The 18,583-nt window shown below is 30.4% G+C and overlaps 1 protein-coding gene across 1 annotated transcript in view; it reads left to right on the forward strand.

Annotated features, from left to right (window-relative positions):
- Positions 1–18,583, forward strand: part of Invadolysin (leishmanolysin-like peptidase, invadolysin) — a 120,876-nt gene that overhangs the window by 98,680 nt on the left and 3,613 nt on the right. Inside the window, exons 6-17 of the mRNA XM_076500132.1 lie at positions 258–442; positions 1,430–1,535; positions 2,426–2,520; positions 4,938–5,055; positions 5,341–5,448; positions 8,580–8,656; positions 9,474–9,584; positions 11,233–11,365; positions 12,291–12,380; positions 14,016–14,085; positions 14,791–14,924; positions 15,576–15,728. Coding sequence (XP_076356247.1) covers positions 258–442; positions 1,430–1,535; positions 2,426–2,520; positions 4,938–5,055; positions 5,341–5,448; positions 8,580–8,656; positions 9,474–9,584; positions 11,233–11,365; positions 12,291–12,380; positions 14,016–14,085; positions 14,791–14,924; positions 15,576–15,728 — 1,380 coding nt within the window. The remainder of the gene's footprint in view (positions 1–257; positions 443–1,429; positions 1,536–2,425; positions 2,521–4,937; positions 5,056–5,340; positions 5,449–8,579; positions 8,657–9,473; positions 9,585–11,232; positions 11,366–12,290; positions 12,381–14,015; positions 14,086–14,790; positions 14,925–15,575; positions 15,729–18,583) is intronic.

The raw sequence follows: 18,583 nt of genomic DNA on the forward strand, positions 1-18,583 counted from the left end.
CTTGGACCTACGTGTTTTTAGAACATCATGAATAGTTTAAGTTCTTGAAGTTGCTACTTAAAAATATTTATATTGTCAAGTGGTAGACATTGGTTTGTTACCACAACTTAGTGAATTAGAACATATTTGTCTTTTTAAGAAGGCTTAAAATTGAAAAAATATATTATTTTTACCATGATGTTGACTATCAGGTAAAGGTTAATACTTATAACCAGTCTAATATCATTACCTGTTATGTTTTTGTTTCTTTTCTTCAGTGGTGCAGGGTATGTAATGCAGCAGGACATCATTGTCGGTTACAGTATCATCAAAAACAAAAGGGACAAGGCATAAGAGATGCAGACTTTGTGTTTTATGTTTCAGCTATGGAAACAGATCGCTGTTACAAGGGTCAGACTGTAGCTTATGCTTCTCACTGCCAGCAGGAGATGGCTCTTGATAGGTCTGTATTTTATGGACATTTTATATGAACTCTATCCTGCAGAGCTGTTGTAGTTTACATATTTTGTTCTCAAAATCACAATATTATCTACAAGGTTTTCCTAATTTTTTAAAATAAAAAGCTAAGTTAGATTTCAAGAGATAAGGTGATTGGTTGTAGAGATGTAAATTATTTAGGTGATAGTGAATTTTGTATAGATACAGAAGGAAATTTAATCTTAGGAAATTTATTGTTGATGTTCTTTGACTGTGATGTCATGGAGAGAAGAAATGTGTAGAAATTTCTAGACAAAACTATTATATATATATTTAGGCTGATGCAAAAGTCATGCTAATCATGGGTTTTTAAAGTTTTGAAAACTCTGTGTTGTTATGTTTATATGTTTTGTTATAGTAAAGCCACATTGTCTATCTGCTGTGTCCAACAGGGGGAGGTAGAATCCCTGATTTTATCACTGTAAATCTGAAGACTTACAACTCTCTCACTGAGGAGATTTGAAATCTCTGTTGATATAACAGCACAGCAGGATCATTTTGGTATTTTTTTAAGATTTGTGATAACCAAACTGATTGTTGAAATAAAATAAAAAAAGTGATAGTTTGTGAAACATATTCATGATGTTGAAAACTCATTATGGTGTATGACTTTTTCATTACCCTATATGTATAAAAGCACAGAAGATCAATTACATTATTATTTGGGTTAATGAAATGTTGTATGGAGAGAATGAGCAAAATTGTACTATGAATTTTAGCACTTTTTGTTGTTTCAATTGGCATTAAATTTTAAAATATGGCAAATGATCTTAGCATCTTTCCATAATAAATAAATTAGAATAAATAGTGACATTTCTTCATTGTTTATACAGCAGTATTTGATACAACCAAGTAATACAGTAGTTTAACTTACTTTAAAATTTAAAAATAAATGTAGAAACACAAAATATTGAATACTTACTAAATTGTTATGCATGTGCATGTTTTCCAGACCTATTGCAGGCCATGCTAATTTGTGCCCTAATTCAATTTCAACCAAATCTCAAGATCTGGATACTCTACTTTCAACAGTTAAGCATGAAATACTCCATGCTCTGGTGAGTCAAATTTACGTGCTTAAAACTGCTTGCTTATTCATATACAATACATAATTATGTAATAACTAACTGTAAACATTATGTGAAAATCAAATCAAGGTTTAATATTATACAGTATAGTTTTTCTCCTTTTCACAAAAATTAAAATGTATTCCAATATTTTAAACGATCTGTGCTTTAAGGTTTTTTGAAACTTGGTAATTTAAATAAAAAATATGAGCAGCTGAAATGTAAATTTGAATAACCACTATTCTTATATTGAATACACGTTTTGCTACTGTTTTTTTTTATATGAATAAATTATCTCTCAACTTACATACTGCATAGTTTGTCTGAGTGAAGTTAGTCCAACATAATATGCAGGTAATGGTGTTTAAGTTTTAGAAAAGTGATGTATGTATATAAAGAAACAGAGATAGCTTAGCTGTGCAAATGTATTAACAAGTTATGTGTAAAATATTCTTATTTGTAAATGTTCTAGTCAGTGTTTTAAAAACAACCTTATTTTTTCCTCATAACAAATAATGGGGAAGTGATCTTCCCCAATGGCACCTGTATGTGATTTATGAAGAAGTTTGAGAATGACTTAAGCACTTTGCTTAGTTTATGTCAAAATATTTGATAACATACTTAAACTACAATTGTGTACTTTTATAACTTATTCTTAGACCTTATGTTTTTGATGAAGCTTGTTAATGCCTTATAGGTTTATGAGTGACCTGAGATTACCTGTTTTGTACAGTTATTGGTAAGGTATCTGTTTTATGAGAAATATTTTAAATCATACTCTTGGTAGCTGACGACTTTGTGTTTTCTGTGATGGAAGGTAAAATTTTTCATATCTGATCACTTATGAAAAAATGCATGGAAAATTTATATGATCATTTCAGGGTTTCTCTGTAAGCTTGTATGCCTACTTCCGTGATAAAAATGGTAACCCACTTACACATCGAGGCTCTAATGGAAAACCACAAGTTAACAAAGAGTAAGTTGTGATAGTTTAGATGAAATGTAGCATTTCATTTTATATATAAATATAATTCTTTCTTTGTTAAATTTAAATTTAAAAGCTGGCAGTTCATTCATTCTGTAGTGTACATATATACTTACACCTACTCACATATATTGGGATGTATGGGTAGATAATAGCTCAAAGAATGTGTGATAAGTATACCTGTGAATATTTTAAGGCATGTAATATAAGAAATAAAGAACTTTGATGACTTGCCATACAAAGATTATTTTTTAACTAGTAGTTATTACATAAAAAAGTTATTTTTAAATTAGATAGATGATCTGTGTATAATTTTTCTCATAATAAATGGTTCTGTTGGTGAGTATGTATAGATACATTGTTTCAATGGATACTCGCATAAACTATATTACCAAAAGTGATGAGACAGCACAACATGAGAGAGAGAGAGAGAGGGGAATATTTTTGCTGCAGATGCTCCATCTTAATAGAAATTGGTGAACCCTCTGTGGTTAATTAAAAAACTTTCATGTGAAAGTAGATATTGAGATCTGGAATGACAAATAAGTGATAAAAGTGACAGATCTCAATAGTTGTTCAGTTGTATCTAGATAAATCTGTATAGTGACCAAGGAAGATTATGGGTGTTACTTATTAAATAGCATGGTTTATTATTAGTAAATGAAAAGACCAAATTTCATTAGTGCAGCCAGTGCAACATTATATGGAATGCCACAATACAACAAAGAAATCCCATTCTGCTGAGTATTAACAATGAACCAATTTTAAAAGAGCTAAAATAAGTCCTCAACATGATACTAACCCTACATCTTTTTACAGATGAGATGTCACCATCATATCTAAAGCATTTTTCAGCATTCTGTCAAATGCAGGCTCATCTGGTTGAAGAATGTAATGGCTAGGAGAATTGTTAAGTACTGATATTGTTAACATATATTTCCTGTGTTTTCTGGGAGATCTTTCAATATTAGGAATATGGTCATCTCTTTCTCCCTCTGCCACCATATATAGTCCTTTTCAAAACCTCCTTGAAGATTGCAGCATGGTAGCAACCACAACTATAATATTAATATATTAGTAATTAGTAAATAGTAATAAAAGAAAGTAATTAGTAAGTGGAGTCAGGTGTTTCTATAGACTACCAACAGTTACAACAAAGGGAATCATTACCAAATATGTATGTTACATATTTCTCTTCTATTTCACCAAATATAAGATTGAAAACAGAATCTGTGACATAGAGACTAATGATTTCTTTAATTGGCCCTACTCTGCTTTGGGCTGCAGTTTTGACCATTCAAGGCTCATTAGCACAGCTTGAGCTGACAAACCAAAGAGATACAATTAGGCCTTTTATAACAGTGATTTGCACATAACATTAATGGGTATTTTAAGCTCTTTTCAATCACCAATAAAGTAACTTGTCTGAATAGTGTTATAGCTTGTGCCAAAATTATTATTCTATATTATATATCAGACCAAATATTTAATGATTATGTATACATGTTACACTTTTCTTACTGACCAAAGATAACATTGAAAATAAAATCATTGCTTCACATAACAATATTTCATTCTTCTTGAAGTGTTTTCCATGTTTAAAACTTTGTTTGTTGTTAAACAAAGGCTACACAGTGGATTACCTGTCATTTGGCTACCACAGGTATTGAAACCAAGTTTTAACTTCATACATTTTCAGAATTACTGCTAAGCCACTGGGGTGTCATGGTAAGGTACAAGAAGGAGCAATTAATTTTTGATGGACAAGCTATTTGAACCTCCAATGGTCTTCCATTTTTTTATTGGATTTAAGTATGAGTAAATTGGATAAAATATATTGAACACAAATATAAACTTTGGCAGGGTGTCATCTTCAGCTAAGACATATATTTTTCTAACAGGGTATTTGATCTTTGAAATGGGTAGCCTGTAGATGTGGTGGAAGCAGTTGATTTAAAGAAGTCTAAAGGAAGGCTTGATAAATATTTGAATGATATGAGCTGGTTTTGAGAGTATATAAAAACTCAAAGCTAGTCCTTTATATATAGTTTAGTAAATGGGGCCTGTGAACTTGGTGGGAATGGACTCTAATTATCAGTATTTTTGGCTTTTATTGTTGCTCATTCACTTTTGAAAATAAAAACAAATATTCAAAGAATCAGAATACCATAAATTGTGGCCAAGGTATCCATTATTAAATAGTTTATTTAACTGGAATGTTTGTTTAAAATTTGCACATTTTGTTTCCTCTTCCTAATCTATTAAAATTAAAGTCCATCACATGTATAACTAGCAATGTAAGTATTTTCAACAGTTCTTATTTTAGCCATGTTATTAAGTAACTGTATTTTACCACTATTTTGTTTTTTGGTCTACACCTTATAATAAACAGTTTTTCTCAATTTTAGATTGCAAGCTCACCAATGGAGTGATCGTATTATTAAAAAAATAATTCGTCCAGATTGGAAGGTAAGAGGTGGAAGTATAAGAAAGGAATTGTGGATGATGGTAACACCTAGAGTTGTGGTGAGTCATTGAAAACAAAATCATGCATTTGTATGTAGATATATAATAATTTATTTATATTTTAAAATTTTTGTTGAAATTTCCATATGAAAATTTAAGAATGTTAGCCAGATGTAATGGTTATAAAACTTTAATTTAAATTTCTGGAACAGAATTCATTGAAATATTCTAGTGTAATATCATTCAAAATCTGATGTTCTCACAGTTTTTCTGACAAAACATTCTGAATTTTATTATAATTAACTGTTTTCATCAAATTACTGTATTGATTTTGTGTTTTAATAGGAAGAGGCAAGAAAACACTTCAACTGTCCATACCTTGAAGGTGCTGAATTGGAAGATCAAGGTGAGAATGGTACCTGGCTTACACACTGGGAGAAACGACTCTTCGAAGTAAGTGCTTGTACATGAGAAATGATGAAATGTTTTATGAAAGTATGAAAAAAAAGGAGAAAGAATAATTAGCAGATTTTTTTGCATAGTAATGATGAACAATACATGTGACTTAGGAATTGCCTTCAACTGTATTTTGTTTTATGTACATGTGAGCTCTAGTATCTTTCACAAGTTAGTTTTTCAATTGGGACTTTTTATATTGTATTAAAGAAAAGTAAACATTCTTAAAAGATAGATTTTTAGAAGTTTGACGTGAAATATGTAGGAAACAGTAAAAAGATATCTTAACTAAGTTTTAAAGTTGGTAAAAATTAAATCAAGTATACTTGTTTTTAATTGTAAAAGTGGTTTCATCTTATTTTGATCAAGCTGCTATCAAGAACTTTCAGAAAAGTCATCTGATGCCTGAATGAGGAAACTTAAAAAAATGTAATAAAACCATTAGCTCTTTATAGAATGAACATAACTCTTACAATATTGGTTGTTTTATGACTAGAGGGACAAACACCACTAATTACTTCACATATTACCTATATCGTGCACATTGCTTACACAGTATACAACAGATTGAGCATAGTTCTAAAATTTTGTGAAATATTTTGTGGCATTTTTTCTATGTTACTTAATGTCTTCATTATCTAATCTAATTGGTCTGACTTTCTCTTGGTCTTTCTTAACATACACATAAATACACACATGTATAACAACATATGATTATCTGATAAAATATTTATAAATTTGAAATTAAAATGTCGGGTGAAATTAATATGTCAAAAGCTTCATAAGGTAAAATTAAATATTAAAGTCTTTTTCAGTATATTTTTGGAATTACAACATTCTACTAAGTTAAATAGTTTGGGGTTTTTTTGTTAGCTGTTTGTGTCCAAGTGATCAGCATGATGAACTGCAGATCTGAGGATCCATGGTTTGCGTCTGATTATCTTCTTCCCCATCCCAAAAGAGAAAGGTGCACTTCACATTTATTGGAATCGTGGAAGCATTATGAGAGTGTAGAATAACAGTTGCTGGTGAATAATGTTAACTAATTGCCTTTATTTTACTTTATCACATCCAAAATAGTGATGGCTATTGTTATTAGATCTGTATACAGGTTTGTGAGAATTTAAAAAAAAACAACAATTTTTTATCTTGCATGTTTGTCATTCTTCTGAACTCATCAAATCAAAGTATATTTTTCTAAAACTGTTATATGTTTCATATGTGTATTGTGTATAATAGTTGTATGCTTAAAGCAAGGAAAATTCCTACTGAGAGCATAATCATGGTCATATAAAAAATAAAGAAAAGCTTCAGTACACACCATAGTAAACTGATAGAACTTTTCAATTTTAAACGAAATAATATAGAAATTAATGAGTCAATAGAAGATCACTGTTTTTCATTGCACTGTTTCAGTAGACATATAAAGATTGTGTTTGGTATCAAATTCTAAATACAGTGAAGTTTCAACTGTAATATTTATTGTTTATGTATTATTATTTCCTGTTTCACCCTGTACTTAAGCTATTTAAAATAACACCATATATATGTAAGAAAGCTAACTTTAAGGGGTAATGATAACATCATTTGCACTAGAATTATGATTTTTCTTTTTAATTATAAAAATTAATATATTTGTAACTGTATCATCTCAGCAAAATTGATTTTTGAGTTGTGATGTAATAACAAAGAAGCAGAGAAAAGAAGAAATTCAAACTATTTGCTGTGATATTTTACAGATGTTCCCAAAACGTGCGACTCAGTCATTATGTAGATATTGTCATATATGGAAACACTGTATAATATTGCAAAGTTCTGATGATCTATTGAGGACATATTTAAAATACCAATTTGATATACAGTCCAAGACATCCCTACATATGCAGTGCTACTGCCTTCCTGGTACCTATGTGATTAATAACAGTGATTTAAGATATGTTAACGTAATTTAGAAAGATATATTACTGTAATTTGTCTAATTATGCTCAAAGCATATGATTGTTCTTAATTTTAAAGATTGTGTATATTTGTGTAAAGCAACTTACAAAGTGAAATGAAATTCTGTAGTTATATTAAAGTATTTAATTTTTTGTATTATTATTCATCCTCAAAGCTCACAAAGATATTATGGCTTCTTGCTATGGATGTGCATGTTTAGCTTCTTTTGTGGTGGCTAAAGCAAATTTTGAAAACTTCCAACATAAGTAAAGTAATAGATGCATGCACTTTGGTGATCTAGCCAGCACTGGTTAATAATTACTATATACTTAAGGTAAATTTTTTCTTGAAAAAAATATTTGCCCACACTATACAAAATGGCTAAATAAGAGTGTAAAATTTACAGTAATTGATGTTAATTGACTATTTTAAGAAATATCAAGAAACTCAACTTGTGATCTGATGATTTTGTTTCACCTGTATCATGCAAACTTGAAATAATTACAATTTTTTTATCACTGGATTCACAATTTTTTGTTTTGTTTTTTTCCCCTAGGAAATCACCAATTTTCTGTAAATATTATAATGTTGGTGAAAACAATGAGAAGTCTAGTCCATGTAACAATAACAAGTTGATTTATTTCATCTATAATGTTTACTTCAAGCTATATTCACTTTGACATAAGCTGTAGGCTTAAACTCACAAACAACAGTTTAACAAAAATTCCTTACTACTGCTACCTACACCTGAAATATTTAACTTTGTTGCTCAAACAAACATGTAATTTACTGAGTAACTGAATAGTTGACTGTAACTCTTACTTCATTAAACTGAACTAAAATACTTGTTTACTTCTTATCACTTATTACTTGTATTTCTAATGTACCCATGTTTATAGATATTTCATGAAGTTTCTCAGTCCTTCACATTCACAAATGTTCTAAGTATTGGATCATTATCATATATAACTGTTCCCTTTCATAAGGAAACATCTAATATAAAAATAACGTATTCTTACATTTCATATTTTCTAAAAAAAAACTACATTAACTTATGAATGTAACTTAATATCACATATTGCTAAACATACAAAGTTTATAAAAGTTACTTCAGTTATAATGATAACTATTTAAGTTAACTCAATCCTTTTTTTTAGCATAATAAAAACATATTTTTCTTCTTCTTCTAGAATGAAGCAATGACAGGAACTCACACACAAAATCCTGTTTATTCTCACATTACTCTTGCTCTAATGGAAGATACTGGGTAAGATAATTTATTGTACATACTTATAGTTGTTTACCCTAGATTTCACAATATCTTCTTGCCTTGAAGAGTTTATACAACATTGAAAGTGATGTATCATGCTTTTATTTGCTATTCCACATGATGAAAGCTAATTTTTCATAATTTTTTTTTGTTATGCTTGCTCCAAATAAGAAGTATCAATATACTACTACAGATCTTGAACTGCATTCATATTGTCTTGGTGAATCTTTAGTTAGTTTTTTAAGGTGTATCTTATAAATTAAGTACAGTGAATTCAAAACAGAATTTCAATACGCATAACAGTGAAAAATGTGATGCATAGCAGCTCTAAAATATGATATTCTTAATTATTAACATTAACTTTGGATAAAAGCAAACTACCTGCTTATAACAAAACACACCTGCAACCTGACATAAGTTCTGGCTATAATTACACATACTTTTCTCACATTCTTATTTATAAAGTTTAGGATGGAGTTGTTGATCAGTTTGACATTCCTGCTGTTGATGACAATTTTGGCTGTAATTAAACATTTATTTACTCCAATTATATTGTAACCTTGTAGCTTGACAGGCATGAAGCATTGTAGTGGTTGTTGATGTTGACTTTATTCAGGAAGTATAAATACTTGTGTGTACTTTCTACCACACAGTTAACAAGCCTTTTTTTCTTGTCATTATTTAGAAAAATAACAACTGCTGTCTGGTAATTCTGAATATATTTGTCCATACTGCTATCAAAGTGAAAAATTTGCTAAATTGTTATGAAACTTTCTATGCATTATATTATTAATACTATTCTTCAATGTTTCAGCTGGTATGCTCCCAATTATCAAATGGCCCAACAGTTTGATTGGGGTAAGAACTTAGGCTGTGACTTTGCAACCAAAAGTTGCAAACACTGGATAGATGTGCGCAGAACTCGGTAAGTGCTGATCTAATTTTTTATCAGTAGCTCTAATAATTGCTCTGAACAAATTAAGAAGAATGAGAAAAACATATCTGTAGTGAAGCATAACTTGTTGTGATGAGTTTTAGTCCTATCAGTTTATAATATTTCCTCAGCTTTTGGTGTTTTAACTTCAGGTATAAATGGCTTTTGGCTGTTATAATTCAGCTCATCTGATGAGTACTAGTATTGGGAGTAACTTTTGGCAGACTTAAATGCCATTTTTGTACACATGTATGATTTGAAAATAATGATTGGCAAATTAAGGGAAATACTGGAAAGTATGTATTCAGTGAAACACGATTGTGGTCACATATTTTAAGCCAGTTGGTTTCACATGCATTGCAAACTTTTTTTATTCAACATCATAATATTATTATCTTGTAACCTTTTTTTTTATTCATAGAACTGGCATGTGTCATATTTTATTTAAAGTTATAAGTTAGTTGTCAAAATAAACTCTTTGTCACAATCATTTAAAATATTGTATTACTAATGACAGAATAAAAACACATAATGTGTAAAATGAAATCTACTATTACATAGAGAAAGCTCAGAATTATAAAAAATATGGGTCTTAGAGTTATAGTTAATTTTCATTTTTATCTTTCTTTGTTTTTTTTGTTTTGCTTTGTTGGTTAATGAAGTGTCATAAATAATCAATGTTTTTTGGTTTGTTTTTTTCATAGTGATCTTTTACATCATTACAAACTTTCAGATGTTGAAACTAATAACAGTTTTAATAGCATGATAAGTCTATTGATGGTCATAAAATGCACAATAGAGATTTAAGAAAAAAATATTTATTTATTTTTTTACAAAATAAAAATGCTTTATAAAAGTGGCACAAGTAATTGATAGCATCTGTGTTTTGTAGTAACGATGGCCCAGTGGTAAGTGTGCTATACTAAGGAACCAAGATTCTGTGGTTTGTACTGAATTCTTACAACACATTTGTAGGCCTAAGTTTGCAAGTAGTATTTTCACTTTCAACAGAAATTTAATCACTAAATATTACAGTTTCACAGCTAGTCAGTACAGGAACTTTATATATGTAGTATAAAACACTAATCTGAATACTTCACTAGCTTCTCAATCACTGAATGAACTAAAATTATACTATTTGGCACATCCACTATCCAACTGTTTACTCATGTTTATAACTGCATCCTTGGTTCTCAATGTTGTATAAGGGCTCTTGATGGTTATATCATCATGATTAGCAGCTCCTCTAGGTAACAAACAAATTACAATATTGAAAATATGGTTTATACCAGTATTAAGAAATTGCATCTGTATCATTATAACTCAACACATTCTCATCTAACAGTATAAATTAATGCTTTAATGTCACTACCATTAACTTGATAAGAATGTCTTGTATCTGAATTTCAAGCAGAGTAGACATCATAACACATAAACTTTCAATTTCTGCTCACTGTCTCAAAATGGAGAATGTAGTGTTTCTTACCACTTCAAGAAGATCATAGAAGCTTAACATAGTACAAATGTGTACATGTATACTGTGCTTATGGTGAAATCAACATATTATTTTAAAGTGCTTCAATAAATGTCCAGTTATGTTATTTAAGATGCTAAAAAAGTAATTTTTTTCTGCTTGCAGTGGATGGAGTATTCATCCTTACTGTGATAAAGTGAAAAGAGATCCTCTAGAGACGGAATGTACTGACAGTAGAGATGCTGTGGCCTTGTGTAACTTGGTACAGTATGACAGGCCACTCAGACGTGAGTTCCAGGTATAGTTTAAGTTGTACTGTTTGGAGGCAACCTTAATTACTTGTATAACTAGTATTCATGTAGATTACGTCCTTACCAAGTTCATTTGAATTTATTTATCGGTTCACATTGTTTGAAGGGAAATTTTAAGAAGTATTTTTTTGAGTTTTACACTTGTTATGTAAAATTAATAATATTATTAAAAGAAAAGGTAGTAAATCACATTGAAAAAATTCTAAAATCCTAGCTCACACCTTGTGCAGGCAGAACTCATTTCCCCCCCCCTTCTACAAGAGGAAAGATCAATGAAGACAGGTATACCTGTCAGAATTACTAGAAATTTAATCATCTTTCTTTGAACAGCATTGCTTTATCGCAGTATTACATCACCAGTGTAATATTATTAAAGAAAAATAGATTTGAAACAGTTTAATAGGCATGCATATGTTTGTCATTATTTTTACTATTCTTAATAATATCAACCTTTCATTATTTGAATTGTTTGTCACAAAAGTTAAAATATATTAACATCCAGTGAACAAATTGTTGTAATAAACCAACTATTTGGTTACTACAGTAAATGTTGAGTACATATTGAAATGTTAATGTCTTTTTTTCAAAATTTTAGCTATAATAAGTGATATGTATTATTATTTCAACTATAGACTGTTATTGTGTATAGATCTACAAGTTTGTGTATGCATATCTTGAGTAAAACAGCATTATGATCCATGTTAACAAATCTCAACAACAAAAACACAATTTGAAAATAAGTTTAGAAACATAATAGCATGAGACAATTGGAAGAGTTATTTTTTTGGTTTATTGCTGAAATTTGTAACTGATGTCATAAAATATGAGGAAGAGAAATATTCATAATTTATTTGGTTTCATAAATGTATATGCCTAATAATTTTCATATTTTGACATTGCTGTGTTTGGTAGAACTTTGACTATATACCTGGGATTCCTAATGAAGATGTAGGAAAATATGGAGGCTCAGTAGTGCTGGCTGATTATTGTCCTTATGTTCAGGTTTGTTCACTTGTTACATAGTAGTGTTTTTCTAATATGGTGTTTTACAAATGTGTTTACCAAATTCATAAGTTGATGTTCCCAGTATTTTAATTTAATTCAAAAGTATATTCTGTGAGATCAAAAATCATTTTTGGTTTTATTTCCAACATATATTTACAGCACAAAGAATGGAACCACATGAAGTTTTGGTCAGAATAAGTTATTAATTACTCTAAAGAAACCCTTCACTAGAAAAACTTTTGTATGATATAGATATCATAAAATATCTTACAAACATTTAGTCAGTTTTAGAAAACTATATTCCATATCACACACTATCTCACAGTCATTTATTTAGATCCAGAATTCTCTTCACAACATAGAAGTTCATATGAAAAAACACTTTAGAAATGTTGTTATGGCTTCAACATTTCCCCTTTGTTAGAGATTAAAAATACCGTGCTAATTCTCAGACACTGGGTCAACTCCACCAGTTATTTCACTATACTAATTAAGTATTACAAACATACTCTCATGTTCAACTTTCTCTCTTGAAATCAACTATAAATCAAATTGTTTTTTTTTATAAAAGTGCCAAACATGGCTTAGTGGTTAAGGGTAGAGGGTTATTAACCCTAGAGTTAGTAGTTTGTGTTCTCTTGTCACAAAAGTGAACTCTGCACTTTGTGGCTGTATTATAAGAAAGATGGTTAAATCCATTTGTTTGATTAGAGTAGTCCAAGAGTTGACAGTGGGTGCTTCCTTTCAGTCAATCAATACAAAACTGGGAATGACTAACACAGGTAGTCTTTGTGTAGCTTTGTAAAAATGTTTAAAATAAACAACCACCTTTCTGAAAAAGAAAGTTTTATCAAAATAATTTAATAAAGGGTTTTAGAACATTACAAATTTGTTTTGAATAAGTACAGAATGAAGTAACAGTTCCTTTAAAGAGTTGGATCCAATAACTTAACACTCCTACGAAAAGACGTTTCTAGTCCTGATTTCTCCAAGCCCGTTACCCTGGCTGTGGTTTTGCTAGATAGTAGATAGGGACAGTGGGAATCTCGTTAATCCATTCATTAATGGATTTAAATAGCAATTTCATTTAAATACAAAATTATTAGCCTAATATTAATAACCTTTCAAGTTGCTCTGGGGCCTATTAGGCCCCACTTTTCGTAGTAGTGTTAACTCAGCACAAGAAATAACAATCTACCTTAAAACATACCTGTCATTCTTGGAAAACTAAGAAGCATGTTATCGAACAAACTTTTCAGCAGTCTCCATTTAATACATAAACTGCTACTTTGTAAAAGAGTGCACCAGGTATTATTCTCTAGCTATATATAGAAATCTTATTTTATCTACCAGCACCACAGTTAAATTAAGTAATAGAAGTAGGACAAGTTGGAAATTTGTTTTATAGAAATTATCTACTAATAAATAACTTGTAAACTTTGGTGGTGTAACACAAGTATATATATATATATATATTGTATTAGTTGGTTTGCCTGGTAGTTAGGCCCATTTAAGAGTGTTCTGTCACTGTTATTCAGGTTTTAAGGATTGTAATTTATAATAAAAGCCATAGATGTTTTGATAGATCATGTATTGTATAAAAGTAAAGAAAAATCTTTCTTTCAATTTAAGGAATTCACTTGGCAGTCCAATGACGTAGCAGTTCGTGGATCTAGATGCCAGTATGGTGAGAACACTCCTGGTGAGCTAACAGCTTTGTATGCTTTGGTTCAGGCTTATAAGCCAAACTGTTGGCTCAGATGATTCATCAAGTGAAGTTTGGCATATTATAGCAGAATTTTTGACAAAATTTAAAGAAATAGATTAAGAAGCCAAGGTGTAGTAAAATAGAATTTAAACTACTAATCAGTTAGTGAAACTACACATTTTACATCTATAAAATTAAGAATGTGGTTAATACTTGCTAAAATTTGTGCATATTTTTCATGAAAATTACAACGAAATCTACCATTATTGTAAACTTAATGAAGACATCTAACCTGTAGTTTTTAGGAATATTGTTAAAGAGTTGTGACACTACAGTAAAATTGGTTCAAAGAAAGCTAAACTTATATTTATTTATTTTTATGAAACAAGCTGTGTTATAAAATCAATAAGTTCTCAAATTCATGTTGGTAAAATTTTGACAGAACATTCCCTGTAAACCTAATTTGCTTAATAAAACTTCTGGATTTTTAAATTATATTTTCTGATTATTTTTTTTTAATTTGTGAAATATTTAGACAATATTAAAATTTTGGAACATTTCGAATAATAGAAATAAATATTACAATGTACTTCAAGTAGCTTTTGAGTTGTATTTTTAAATTTTAAGTGTTAGGTATGACTAACTTTATGAATTAAAACAATCGATGTAAGGATTTCAGGGTTCTCTGTTTTCCTACAGTTCCAGAAAAGAATTTTGCTCTAGAATATTATGGTCCTTCCTCAAAGTGTTTTAACCACAACAAGGAGATGTGGGTAGAACGAACATGTCAACAAGAGAGACACTGGCAGCACTGGGGAAGTGGGTGTTATCAGGTAAAATCATACAACTGCTGTCAGATAATAACTTCATAGAGAAAGTTACAATGGAAACGAACATGTCAACAAGAGAGACACTGGCAGCACTGGGGAAGTGGGTGTTATCAGATAAAATCATACAACTGCTGTCAGATAATAACTTCATAGAGAAAGTTACAATGGAGGACATTGTTACAAAATATTTTATGTTCAGCAAAATAAGTTTTTACCAGATAGAATGTTGTTAAGAGTTAGTAGCAGTATTTGAATTCATTTTAATCATCGATAATGCAAAGAAGTAAGTTCTATCATGCAAAAGTTTGTCGCTTTTCAAATAACAGGATATAGCTGAACTTATAAACAGGAAATGGGTCTTATAAGATTGTTTTATATCATATTTATTGTCATCTTTTCCTACAGAAGAAGCATTTAAACCACTAGGATTCGAAGAGTTGAATATCACAATTTTTAAAAATAAATCATAGCTAAAGACCTAGTATATAAGCACATATATATATATATTAATGTGTACACCATCTGTGCATATTGAGTATGTGCTTAGGATTATTGATTATTTGTGTGTGTGTGTGTACACGTATTTCTATGTTTAAGAAAGATTATTAATGTTACTGTTACTTGTCAGCTGATATTTGTGTTTTATTTCTACAGTATCATTGTTATGGTGGTCGGCTACACGTAGAAGTAGCTAACAAAACCTACACTTGCTATCAGGAAGGACAGAATATCAAAATACAACGTTATGTTAATGGCTGGTTACATATTGGCACTCTTCTTTGTCCTTCATGTGATGAACTATGTAATGTAAGTTGAGTATTGAAGGAAAATAGTTTTAGATTTGTACTTTTAGGTTTTTCTCTACAGCATGTGTTAAATATTCTATTTGTACCAAGCATGTTAGTATATAGTTTTGTAATTCTTATCTTCCACAGTTACTCCTTAAGATCAGTAGTTTGGTTAATGATGTATTTATAACATTTTATTATAGACTGTTGTTTTTAATAAACCCTTGTTAATTTTCTTTATTTGCATCTATAAGTCACATGTATTATTCTATTTCAGTGCTTCTCAAACTTTTCTCCCAATGACCCATTTAATTTACCAAAACCCTTGTCAACCCAACTTTATGAGTTATTACAGGATGGTGTAAAAACATAATGTTGCTTGATAACAACTGTGGGACAATGTTTGATATATTTCAATTGAACATTGATAAATAACACTTTTAACAAGAACAAATAGTATATAGATATATTTTACAAGCAAGAATGACATTTCAAACCCTTTCAAGTAAAGTAAAATTTGACTTCCTTCTTGAAAATTTCAAATTATGGACATAATTACACCTGTAGTTTGAATTTAAAGGTTGCTGTTGAGCTTTGACAAGTTTGTTCCAACATGGTGTTATATTCATTGTCAGTGTGCATCACAAATCATGCTCAAGAACCAGTGTATTTCTTGATTTAGTTTTAATAGCAACCAGACTGAAAAACCAAGTTCACATAACTTCGTTGTCACAAATAAAATGAGAGCAACATTAGCTTGTCTAATAAGTATGGGCGTGTTAGCCAACTGAGCCCAATTCTTTGTAACTGACAGCTGGGGAGTAGGTCCCTCTGCACCTGGCTCTTCTGCAACTCAAGAAACTCTTCTTGGAAACTAGGCACAATTTCTTCTAATTTGGATACATCCACATCAAAAAGGTTTCTGAGCCAACTCATCTTTTACATATCTAAGGTTCTGGGGATATAACTATACATTTCAATCACTAGCTAGGGGTGTAAACAGTCCTGTACATCATTGAGTTTAACCATCTCACAGTCTTTGAGGAATAAATGCAGGGAAAGAAAAGTGGTAGCTGTCTTGTCAATCTTCATTTTACTGTCCCACAATAGGAGCTTACACTCCTAGCTAGTGACTGAAATGTGTATTTATATCCCCAAAAAATGCCATAAAAACAGCAGTGAACAAAACTTTATTCTGCTCTGAATCCAGGTCTTTGGAGGCAAGGTTTTTTTGGTGGAAAAAGCAGTGGGTTGTCATCATATCCCATTATCTTTTTTCACATGTCCACGTAAACCTTGTCAATATCCTGTCGTTGTTGGCACACCATCTGTGCATACAGAAACACAAGATTTCCATGACAGGCAGTGCTTTGTGAACAAACTATCAGCCATGTTGAAAACATCTTCCCCAAATTTTATAGTAGTTAATGGGGAACAAAAGAGGAATTATTCTGTATAACTTATACTGTCTTTGAACCTAATGAATGTCATCAGCTGAGGATCATTTACTATATCTATACTTTCATAGCTGCAGTGCAAAGTGTTCAGACTGTTTAACCTTGTCGATGAACTGATTTAATAAGTCAGATGAAATTTGTTTAATTCTTCAATGAACAGTGTCATTTGGCAAAGGTAATATGTCAATCTTACAAGCTAAATCATTTCCACATATTGTAGATGTCATGTTGATGGCAATATACTTCACCAATTCTTCTCCAGTAGTGTGAGGTTCCTTGGCATGTGCAATTCTCCATGAGGATTTGAATGATGCTAATGTAAGTTTCTCAGTCGATATGATGGAAGAATTGAATGGTACATCAAACTTCATTTTCTTGGTTGACAGCTCTTTCTATTTCCAAAACTACATTGGTTTATCTACTAGTAATGAATGAGGAATTAGCTAACACTTCTAAGCATTGAATACACTGTTCTCTTGGTATTATGTGAAGCCTAGTTTGAGAAAGTTGGACTTGAAAGAGAGTTTTCTCACACCACTAACTGGTTTCTGAGCCATGGTCTACTGGAAGTTTCTAAAAAAAGAGGCAGAAAAAACATACATGAATAAACATATACCATGAATAGATTTTAAAATTTAAATAGCAAAAAAACCACAAGTAACAAACAAACAATACACATCACACATGTTTTGTTACAAAGGTATTTCTATAACTTGTTTACTGATACACCATTGAGATGACATCAAATACCTTGAATGAAATCAAAATACATTTAGGTATCTGAGGTAAATAACTTATGCAAAAGTAGTTGAAAAATGGGATGAAAGTTAGTCCATAATCCAGTAAAAGTAACTTAAATACCTTTATATTATAAATAAAATATTTAAATTAAAAGTAATAAAGTGTGAGAGTAATGAATATCACTAGCATGCAATGACTTGGTGGCACTTGAACCGCATTATCTCCAGTGACACACTGCCTGTATTATTCATTATCAAATTATAATATTTTGACATGGCATTGTGGCAATGGACAGTACAAACATGTGGCCAGTAAGTGACGCCCCTTCCTGCTGATTGATATTGCCTCTCACCCAAAGGTGCACAACACAAATTGTGCACTGTTTGTATTTTGTGTGTGTAAAATTTCATCACCTGCATCCTGAGTGACAGCAACTCACAAAAATTATCTCTCGGCCAACTTTTGGGCTGCAACCCAAAGTTTGAGAAGCACTGTTCTGTGTTAACAATAGCTACCTTGTTAGTCATTAACAGAACAAAATTATTTTAACAATAACAAAAATTTACTGATTTTCGTTCTTTTGTAATGAGGGATGAATAATTTGGCCTGTATCTGTATTTCAGAAATAAGTAATAAAAGTTTGCTTTTTTCTATACTTGTATTAATATTCTGTGTG

Source organism: Tachypleus tridentatus, chromosome 4, assembly GCF_004210375.1.
Source record: "Tachypleus tridentatus isolate NWPU-2018 chromosome 4, ASM421037v1, whole genome shotgun sequence".
Taxonomy (NCBI): domain Eukaryota; kingdom Metazoa; phylum Arthropoda; class Merostomata; order Xiphosura; family Limulidae; genus Tachypleus; species Tachypleus tridentatus.